The sequence below is a fragment of the Esox lucius genome, chromosome 20, assembly GCF_011004845.1.
Source record: "Esox lucius isolate fEsoLuc1 chromosome 20, fEsoLuc1.pri, whole genome shotgun sequence".
NCBI lineage: Eukaryota > Metazoa > Chordata > Actinopteri > Esociformes > Esocidae > Esox > Esox lucius.
The window spans coordinates 31,298,833-31,309,271 of record NC_047588.1 but is presented as its reverse complement, the minus strand read 5'-3'; the positions used below and the strand labels follow the sequence as shown (position 1 = coordinate 31,309,271).

Genomic DNA, 10,439 nt, shown 5'->3' with positions numbered 1-10,439 from the left:
AAATCCGAGACAGTCTTGCTCCCTTTAAAGTTTTTAGTTTCAACAATCTGCAAAAAAATAGTTTTCTCTCAACAACTTCATGTGTTTGCCAATATGAAGTAACTTCAATAAAAATGGTTTGTTGCATGAGAACAAATTAAAATACTTGCCTTCCAATCTCTGCCCATGTGGCGGGCGTCTACCACTATAGTCTGAGAGCTGATTCCAAATCCCTTCCCTTTATGGACAAGCCACTTGGTGCCATCATTTAAGGTCACCCTGTGGATCAACAGCCAATGACAAAAATACATTACAACTTTATAGTCCCAGGTTTTACAGCTAACAGAAATGTCTCTTCTGTTGGATTCCCGACCCAAGCTGCAGTGCAGCGCCCCCTGGATGAAGAGTATGTGGTGTCAACTCCTTAGCCACCAGGATAGTTACCACACGGCTGTTAGTTTAGGCTATGGTTTATACACTGCTCAAAAAAATTAAGGGAAAACCAATCATCACAGTATAACACCAAGTCAATTAAACTTCAGGGATATCAATCTGTCCAGTTGTGAATCAGTGTCATTTGTTTTGGTGCAAATGACTGATAACAAGTGCACTGGAGAGGCTAGGCAAGACAACCCCCAAAATGGTAATGGATTTACACGTGGTGGACACAGACAATTGCTCTCTCTGGTAGTCCAGCTCCTCCAGAATGGCACACGAAGGTTTGCTGTGTCTCCCAGTACAGTCTCAAGAGCATGGAGGAGATACCAGGAGACGTGCCATTATATGAGGAGAGCTGGACATGGCATCAACCCAGCGGCAGGACTGGCATCTGCTCCTTTGTTCTTTTTGGTGAGTTGGTGAGGTTGGTTTACATTGACCGCTGTTAGGTAATTTAGTTCTCAACGAATTATACAATTTACAGTAAAGATTTTGATCTGTAATATATTTTGTTCATTGAGACACAATATGTGATTTAAGTGTTCCATTAATATTTTTGAGCAGTTTACAATGGTTATAAAAAGTCTACACACTCCTGTGAAAATGCCAGGTTGTTGTGATCTAAAAGAATGAGACAAAGATAAATCATGTCAGAACTTTTTACACTTTTAATGTGACCTATAATGTGAACATTTCAAGTGAAAAACAAACTGAAATCTATGAGGGGAAATTAAATATATATAAAAAGTTTTTACATTTTTCCCTCCCAATTTGTGGTTGTGCCTCACTACAGAAATACCACAGCAAGTACAGGAGAGCCAAGCTGTTCAGACTCCTTTTCACATAGCTATCTAGATTAGGAAATATTCGCTGTCATAAATGTGCTGGAGGATAATGTAATTACTGTGCCAACAACCACAATGAGCTTTCAGATGCCCAATCTACCTCAAGGAGTCACCAAAGCGCAATGAGAGAAGGTAACCATGTTCAGCGTCCAAACCGGGCCGCTATGAGCCCATTTACACCACCCTTCGTGAGATCCTTGAGCGTTAGTTACGCTGCAACCAGGATTCAAACTCATGTCCACAATAACACAGCTGAATTGCAAGGCAGTGCCACGTGGGGGACTCCAGCCGTGGCATTTCTGACATAATTAAACAGTCATGATGTTGCTTCAGTAGACATGTAGTCACAAACCAAACTTTTTAGTCTTCATTAATGAAACGTTACTCACCGGACCCCTGAGTGGCTTAAAGGCCCAAGCTGAAAAGATGTCCCCTCCAGGGGTCTTTTCATCCTGTCAGCTTGATAAACCTTGGAGTTGTACAGCTTTGTCAGCTCAGATTGTTTTGACAGATCATAACTATAAGATCCTCCGCTACCTGTGAAGAAAGTATATTGCATTGACAAATTGTGATTACACAGCACTCATATAAAAAAGGTTAAAAAATATATAATTGTAAAAACTTACCACCACTGAAGGAGGATTCCACTTGTAAAACCAAAATGGCCAGAAGAGCAGCCAGAATAATGGAGGTTCTGGTAGAGAACATTGTAGGACCTTCTGCAATTAGCTAAGGTTACTTTGGACCTAACACACACCTTTGTGCAGTGAGATGGATGTACCATTCTTATAAACCCCAAGTTGTGATGCTCCTCCTCCATAATTTATTATTGCACGTTCTTGTCAAAATGGAAAAAGCTGGCAAACAACGGTGTATTGCGAAATTCTTTTCACAATCTGTGCCAAATATGCAATAGTTCAAACCAATTATTAATAGCTTTTAAAAGGCTGACAGTAGAGACATAACACAGATTTTGCTTAGAGATTATTGCTTATTTGTTTAGAGATAGCACTGTTGTTCTCAAGGACAGAGGTAAAGTTTTAAAAGACAATTGATTCTTTAGTTGTAATCACTAAGGAGTTAAATTCTGCCTCAGAATACAAGTTTGGAGTTCATTCTCCGGCTTTTGCAATATGATACTTGGAAAATCCCATTCAATATTTTAGAGAAAAGGGGGGCAGCATGTCCTACCCCTGAACCATAACAAACTGTGTAAATAATGACATTACCAGTACCCTGCTGCAATATCAAAAACTCCCATGTTGGGAAACACATGGTCAACTTCCAAAGTGTTTCATATTTCTTCCATCAAGTCACCAGTATACATCCTGAAAGGTTGTTTTCTTTTTACTTATTTTGATCAACGGATATGTTTAACCTAATTCAGCAAATAACACAAAACTCTTTGCAGTCATTAATGCAATTAACATGAACAGAAATGCAATTTCATTGTGCAGAAAGAATTAGTACACCCATTTGTCCATTCTTTATCAACCCATTAAATGGCTTAAAATAGAATTAGATGCCTAAAACAGATAAATCATCAGAGAAACACTGGAGAGTACATTAACAGGCGCTCCTATCCAAAGTGATGTACAGCCATGCTGGGCCCCTGTACTTACTGAACCCACAAATCTGGAGATGCACTATGCTAACATTATGCTCTTATGTTCTTGAAGATCAGAAATTTGGTTTGGTTTTAAAGATACAATCTAGGAATTTTGCTATTAACAAAAATATTTTTGTAAATCTGCATTTTTATGGTGGCTGTGTTGTTTAGATGTTCCTGACCCATAAGGACCCTTATCATATCTGAGTAAGACATGACATTCCAAAGCAATGGTTTAGATGCCATGGGGCCCAAGTCCTCACATTCATGACACAGTTCACCATTTTGGGGGACCCTTTTTTGGCACGACACAACCACTTTTACAGTCAGAAATTCCACACTGCATTTTTAATTATAAAGGTGTGTGCTATTAATTAATGTCAAGATCGAAAGACCTTTCTGGAACCCTTAAAATATTATTGCGCCAATGACTCTGTTAGGGTTTACTGAACCATTTGAAGACAATCATTCCCCTGCCTTACGGATTATCTAGAGTATTGTGCTAAAGTCTTAGACCGTCTGAATAATTTGTGTAAAGTTATTTATCTGGATATTAATTGTTTGCTTCCAAAACACTATATAACATTAGAATAACTATAAATAACCATATATACATAATACATACCTATACAAATATTGTTATATTATTAATTGATATCTTATTGTCAAAGACATTTGTGGACACTCGAGGACAACTTACAAAAGTTATAAAACAAACTAGTAAAGTGAATTGCTTCAGTTCTGCATTCTGCATATTCATGTTTTTTAGTGTTAACTGCAATGTCACACATTGTATATTCTATCAAATAAAGAGTTAACTGTTAAGAGAAATGGCTTTAAAGTAGTTTTTTTATTATATTAAGAGGGGCCTAGAACTTTTGCACAGTATTGCACAGGTCAACTGTCAGACGAAGACAGCACAAACTTAGCCCACGCTGCTGGTGTGGAAGGAATAACAAGCAATGTGTTTTGGGCAGATGAGTTAAAGGTGGAGTTTTTAAGCCGCAATGACAGATGTCATTTTGCAAAGAACTGACTTGAACAGAATAAAATACGGTGGCTGGTTTTGGTTTGCGTCACTGCCTCAGGGCCTGGCCAGCTTGCTGTCAGTAATTCAACTGTGAACTCCACATTGGAACTGAGAATACTTGGGAATATAAGGCCAACTGTGAGAGGTCAAGCTGAACCAACAATTGCAACAGAACGGCTCAGAAATGTTTAATATTGGATTATAAAGCCCAGATCTGAATCCTATAGAAATGGAAGGAGGACCATACATTCAAAACAGCCCTCAAACATCCCAGTTCTGTATAGAAGAATAGGCAACAATTCCTCCCATTTGATGAAAGAGACTGACAGCCTTAAACATAGTATTAAAGTAATCACGTCAGGGTTGACAACATTAACAATTAACACTTGGCTTGTAATAATGTTGGTGTAATGTTTTGTTATTTGTAATGTTACCTTTATCTGTTAATAGTGTCCTTTTCAAGCATGTTGTCGTGGGAACATTGTCACAGCCCAGTGACCACGACCCGATATGACTATGTTTCCTGTCTCTGTTGTGCACAAGGGACATGTGGACTATTCACAAGGCTGGAACAGCTGGAAGTCATTCCCCCAATGGCTGGTATGTAGGCGTGGTGGAGAATCGGTAGTTGCACGGACAGTCTTCTTTGCACGCTATGTGAGAAAGCAAACGCATAGGATGTTTCAGTGAAATGTACTTATCTCTATAGCACAGAACACATACTTGCACTGGATAATGTAGCTTTTAGTATCAGAGTAGTATGTTTGCTTGTACTGTTCAAGTGAGTTGATATCATCCATGAGTTCCCTGCTCATCCTTGACACATCCTCACAGCACATCTGGGCTGTCAGGGTCACTTCATGGCCCTGTCTACTGGGAGGAGTCAGGTCTTCCTCTAGTACTTGCAAGGCGACATCCTCCAACTCGTTGGAAATCTGCAAATTACATTCATATTTTTAATTCCTGAACGGCATTAATGATGATAAGCACGCAGGTTATACTTCTTTTTATTTGAGGCCAAAGACTAACTGTCACTCACACTAACTGACCTCTGTGACTCTCCTCCAGAGCTGCTGGTTTTCATTACAAAGGCTTTCAAAAGACCTGCTGCCCTGATCAAGACTGCTAGGAGAACTTGAGCTCTCAGAGTCCTCTTTCGTCGGACCACACCGGAACCAGATAGAGGGATCCACTTCATTGGGATTGTCTCGGATTTTTAAAAGCTGTAATATAAGACAAACAATAATACACACAGGCTTCAAGGGGGGGGGGGGGTCATTCCAGAGCTTTAATTTGAGAACAGGGCAAACGGTATGAAGAAAGTGTTTAGAAAGGATCAAAATCGTTTTTTTGAACGCCTGTAAAGGTGCCACTCGCCTTGGGCACGAACACCAAACACAGCGTGCAGATACAGCAGCAGATGACAACCAGGGCCATGAGGCAAACCTGTACATTAGGGTTGTACTGGGGCAGGAACCCACCAGACGCTCCAATGCCAGACATGACCGTCAAGCTGTACACACTCAGCCTTGTGTACTTGCTGTCATAGTCATCGCAGAGACAGACATCCGCGTGCCTGGTCCTCAAGGCCAGGAAACACCCAAGTAACTAAAGAAAAATGTGAAAGCAGTCAAGATAGATGAACAGGTTTGTTTAAAAAGGCCCCTGGATGTTAAACAGGGTTCCCGGCAGTATCTCGGCTTACCGTAAGGAACCCTTTGTAGCCACATAAAATGGTGAGCCATGTGGTCATGTGGGAACTTTCACAGTGTTCCAGAAACAGCCTCACAGCCATGTCTTCATCACCTGGCATAGCCTGAAACACACCACAAATCTCACAATGACTACTAGCACAACGGTCCAGACCAGAGCCCAGGTTGACCTCAAACACCACTTACGGTAATCTTTGGATCGATGGTAAAACTAGATAACTTCATTACTGTAAACAAAGCCCATGACAGTGTTTACTCTAACACAGTGAAATCCCCTTCACATGGGAAATGCTGTGTTACTAGCTTCTTTTTTTAACAGAATTGAAATGTCTAGATGTGCCCCTGTTTTTCAGACACTTTAATTTGTATTTACATTCTTGTCTGCATTTTATATTGATTTGTGAGATGTGAGCAGGGTTTACCACAATCTATTCAGGGATGTGACCCAGCGTTGTGAAGCCATCTTCAGGACCAGTGCCCTTTGGTTGATCTCTTGGAACAGCTAAGAACCAAGGAGATTCAACTAATTTGCAGATTACACAATTGTGTCTGAGATCTAAAACGGTAGACCAATGGGGATGGATGTATTATAGAGGTGAAAAGCGTGATTGGATAAAAATGCAGTCTGGGACCCTATTTATTAATTCCCATTTTGGATTGGAAGCGTAATATGTTTTTTACATGCTCATAATGAGTAGAATTACTATTTCATCTCAACAGTGCCTCTTTACCAAAAATACTGGAATGCATCTAACTGAGTAATACAATATATAATTAGACTTAGAAAATTATTATAATGTACACTTTTAGACCTATTATAAGCATGTGTAGTGATCCTTAACCTTACCCAATACGAGACCTGTTTGAGGGATTTAGGCACTTTTGTTGACCTCTGTTGTTTCTCTGAGTGGATCAACTACAGTTGAAATGTTTTCATCATACCTCAAAACGCAACTCTTCTACTGTTTGTTTGAGTGGATCCACTATCTGCCAGAGGAGTAAGAGACAGAAATCGATCAGCAGCATTCCTCCAATTATAATCCATAGTTGGTCATCGTTAATAATCTGATGAAAGAACAGAGAAAGAAAGTGATGAGAGATAGTAGACATTAAAAGATGTACCTTTACTTTTTTGTAACTGCTCCAGTTTACCTTTTTCTTTTTCTCCTTTTTTACAATTGAACAAACCCTCAAGGTTTTGGCAAACAATGCTCCAAACGTTATGTCGTATCCTACAGAAAGAGTCCATGCACGAATCTGAGAAAAGTAAGGACATTTTTAGATGAGGCAATGGGCAACCCCTTAAAAAAGGGTTTTGTTGTTAAAATCACAAAAGGTCTGACACATTTATCATATACACTCACAGGGCAAAGAGTTTCAAACACTTCATCAGACAAAACGGATCCATCCAGCCCATAGAGAACCACAAAGCTACAGGCCAAAATCGTCCCCAGTATAATGAGGTAGTCTGTGAATGGAGTCGAATTCTTGATGACCCTATGGGAAAGACAAAATAATGAGAGCGTTTGAGAGGCCACCTTGTCTGAGCGACTGAATGAGGCGAAGACGCTAGAAAGAACGACTATGTTCTGATCAAAGCTTCCTCAAAAGGACCTAATGCAGATCAATTACAAACCAATGAAAGATGCTGGAAAAAGAATCATACCAATGGTTGCGATGCTTGATGAGGAGGAAGAGGAAGAAGAACGCCATACTCATCACCAGGCCCGTAGTAACGGACAACATGATGTAGACAGTACAAATAACACCCCATCGCGTAGAGGGTTTCTGATCTTTGGGCGGCTCGGGTCCTGTGACACAGTGAATTGTAGATCTGTGACTGATACACTTGGGAAGGAAAAAGCTCATCTTGAAAAGTAACACTTACTTTATGCCTCCCGTTTAATACCCACATACCTGGAAACCGAATTATGTAGTTAAGGAGTTTCAAAACTTCTGCTCCAGCAATATATTCACCAAACTTGACCTCCCGGCCTTCTGTTGAAACACAAGCAATTGATGGATATTTCATGAAGAACGTTCATAATTTCATGGAAATACATAATTGGAATATTGCCAATTATGTATTTACCTTGAATATTTACCTTGAAATTGGCTTAATGCAATAGGTCTCTTGCGTTCACCATGTTTAAAAAAAACTGGACCCTGAACAAAGAACAAAATATCAGCTTAACAATAACAACATGACACAGAAAACCAACTGATTCTTACTTTTGGAGCAATGATCATTACATGTCATGTTATCTTACTGTTACACCTTCAAATTTGGTCTTCTTCATGGAGTCCCGGACCATTCGTCCAATCACCTTATCGCTGATTGTGAAGTTCCGGTAGATGTCATATCTCTCTCTGTCTCTTACTGACTCAATGACCCTGGTCAATACTTTGGCTATTACCCAAACTCCATCATAGGCAAATCCATGGAACTTGCTGGCAACCAAGCCTTTCTGCAGCAGCATCCTGTTGTAATTCTCATCATAATCTTGAGGGGTCTAAACAGAAACCTAAAGTTGCTTATTATGTATTTCAAATTATCCCCATTTTTCCCCATAGTAGGTCTCTCATTTTGTATTTTCAACTGACAATTTATCCATTAAAGAGAACAGGGAACATTATATGTGATCACAATGAAAACTACCCTTCCTGAGATTCCTCGTTTCTGACTGTTACTGAGGGGTGTGAAGTCCACAGCGATGTAGCCTTCCATAGCCATTTGCAGGTGGTCTGAGGAACAGTTAGAGGCGTTGGCTACTTCCCACCACTTCTCTTGGTACCCAACAGGGAGGATCCATTGAAACCTCCTGACAAACATGTTCAGGATGTACGCCTGGAAGGAAAACGAGATCGTAAAAAAAACCACAAAGGTAAATGGTACTTTAAAGGCAAATGAGTTGAACTTCGCCAATCATTGTCTAAAATGCGCATGTCCTTAATGCCAGCATGGTGGTGAATTGCCTTATGGTGCTTTACATTACTTCGGGTTTATGGTACTCACACAGCAGAAGACTTTGGAGGCTGAATTCTCATCAAATAGCCCTATAATTATTCTTACATCCATATCCTGTTAAAAAGGAAATCATTAAAAAAAAGCTAAGTCAGAGGCTATTTGACATGTTCCAGTTGAGCCCTTGATTTGACGTTTGATTCAAAGGAAAGATAATTTAGACAATTACTCACCTTAAATGTCTTAACATTAACACAAGTGTCCGCAGACAAGCTTTCAGTGATAGAAACCACAACGTCAGCCTTTTTCAGTTGCTTAGACAGATCACTCCTTATCTGTCATGGACAGGATAACACAGACTTCAGAGTCCAGATAGAGGACAACCTAATTGTCATATGCCAGAATCAGTAGGGCACTGCCTGATCCCTTTGTAGGCCTTCTTGTAAATGGTGATAACAGGTACATTGTACAAGCTGAACCAAGCCTGTGACATGAAAGGTTTGCAAGGCCAGTTACCTCAGAGAACCTCTGTATATCCTGGGTCAGAGTGCCTACATGACTCCACTTGTAGTTCTGTAGGATCTTCACTACTGCCTGATTGACTGTGTGGTCCGTTGTAACCATCCGGAAGAGGTTGGGATACTTTTTTTCATCATCTAAAACAGGCGCCGTTGCCGCAAAAGATAGCTGAAACATTTAATGTGCAATAATGTTAAGGTCGAATTACAGTGCCAGCAATTGTGTTATTAAGTGATGGTTTGTCTGCAATTTATAAAACATTATAGACTTTTTATATACTTTTTTCCCCCCACTTAGCACCTATTTTAGGTAACCCTTTTTCAGTTTCAAATAATGCGGTATAAAAAGGTGTCTCAGTGTACAGTACCTGCACAAGATTCCATCCCCGGAGTGATCTGGCAATGACAGACGTCACAGATGAACACACACCTCCAAAGATCATTAAGTATTTTGGCCCAAAGCATATGGCATCAAAGAAGGCTTTAAGTCCTTTGGCAGTATCACACTGAAAGAAATGGTGAGAGTGAATCGTCGGCCTGACACCACTACAGTATTACTAAAATAATAAGTAATTATTGTAAAATTCATTCAACAGCTGAACAGCTGCTCTTCTGCATCAACAACTCTACGTGGAATAAAGCTAAAGGTTTCTGGAAGAAGAAAAAAAAAAAACAGGCCACTGTCAAAACAGCAACCGTTACCTCTGAATCTATGACGTGAAAGTTGATCTCGTAGTTTCTTAGGTTGGTCTGCTGCCTGCTCAGGTCATCCAGAGCCAGCTCGACGGCCGGCAACACCGACGCTGTGAGGTTCGCCCCCCCCGGATCGTTTGTCAGTGGCATGATCCATAGGACCGGCAGAGAGTGGCGAACGTGGGACAAACCGGGCACAACAAGCAGCCACGCGAGCAACATCCCCTGCCCCAAGTTCACCCATCCGCCCATTCTACACTAATGTCCCTGCCTGACACGTCGCCCTGGTCTACCTAGTGCACTCCTCTCCTGCCTGGGCACACACATCCCCGTAGAAGACACCTCCTTAAGACCCATAATCCTCTTCTGTTCAAGCCAGGTCAGACCAAGGGCCGTAGGTGCCACCTCAAGAGAATCCACTGAAGAGGATAAAAGGATAAAGGGGCTAGCTGTGGCTGACTAGGTTACCTACATCTGCCACACTTATTCCATAGCACTGCTTGCTTTGTTTTTACTCGGGAAGTGACTGCTGTAAACCTGTATTTGGATTTGTTTACATGACAGGCTGAACCCAACTGACATGTGGAAAACCTACACTGTAGCAGCACAATCATACTTAAGAGTAGAACTTGAAATGTTTTCAGCTTGAT

The 10,439-nt window shown here is 40.7% G+C and overlaps 1 protein-coding gene across 4 annotated transcripts; it reads right to left on the bottom strand.

Moving 5' to 3' along the window:
• Positions 1 to 222: 222 nt before the first annotated feature.
• LOC105031041 (gamma-aminobutyric acid type B receptor subunit 2) lies at positions 223 to 10,145 on the bottom strand. Of its 4 annotated transcripts, XM_010905236.3 has the most exons (20): positions 9,799 to 10,143; positions 9,465 to 9,602; positions 9,095 to 9,265; positions 8,812 to 8,913; positions 8,630 to 8,695; positions 8,273 to 8,461; positions 7,884 to 8,126; positions 7,719 to 7,779; positions 7,531 to 7,611; positions 7,280 to 7,424; positions 6,978 to 7,110; positions 6,766 to 6,870; positions 6,556 to 6,678; positions 5,607 to 5,717; positions 5,279 to 5,509; positions 4,951 to 5,124; positions 4,676 to 4,836; positions 1,889 to 4,554; positions 1,652 to 1,799; positions 223 to 258 (listed from the first exon to the last, which is right to left on the bottom strand). In XM_010905236.3, exons 1-18 carry the CDS (start codon positions 10,039 to 10,041, stop codon positions 4,416 to 4,418), a joined length of 2,616 nt encoding a protein of 871 aa, XP_010903538.3. In that variant the 5' UTR covers positions 10,042 to 10,143; the 3' UTR covers positions 223 to 258; positions 1,652 to 1,799; positions 1,889 to 4,415. The 4 variants fall into 4 exon arrangements, with proteins under 4 accessions (XP_010903538.3, XP_034144880.1, XP_034144881.1 ...); XM_034288989.1 differs by lacking the exons at positions 223 to 258; positions 1,652 to 1,799; positions 1,889 to 4,554 and having other exon boundaries at positions 4,721 to 4,836; positions 4,941 to 5,124; positions 9,799 to 10,145; XM_034288990.1 differs by lacking the exons at positions 223 to 258; positions 1,652 to 1,799; positions 1,889 to 4,554; positions 4,676 to 4,836 and having other exon boundaries at positions 4,983 to 5,124; positions 5,383 to 5,509; positions 9,799 to 10,145.
• Positions 10,146 to 10,439: the final 294 nt, after the last annotated feature.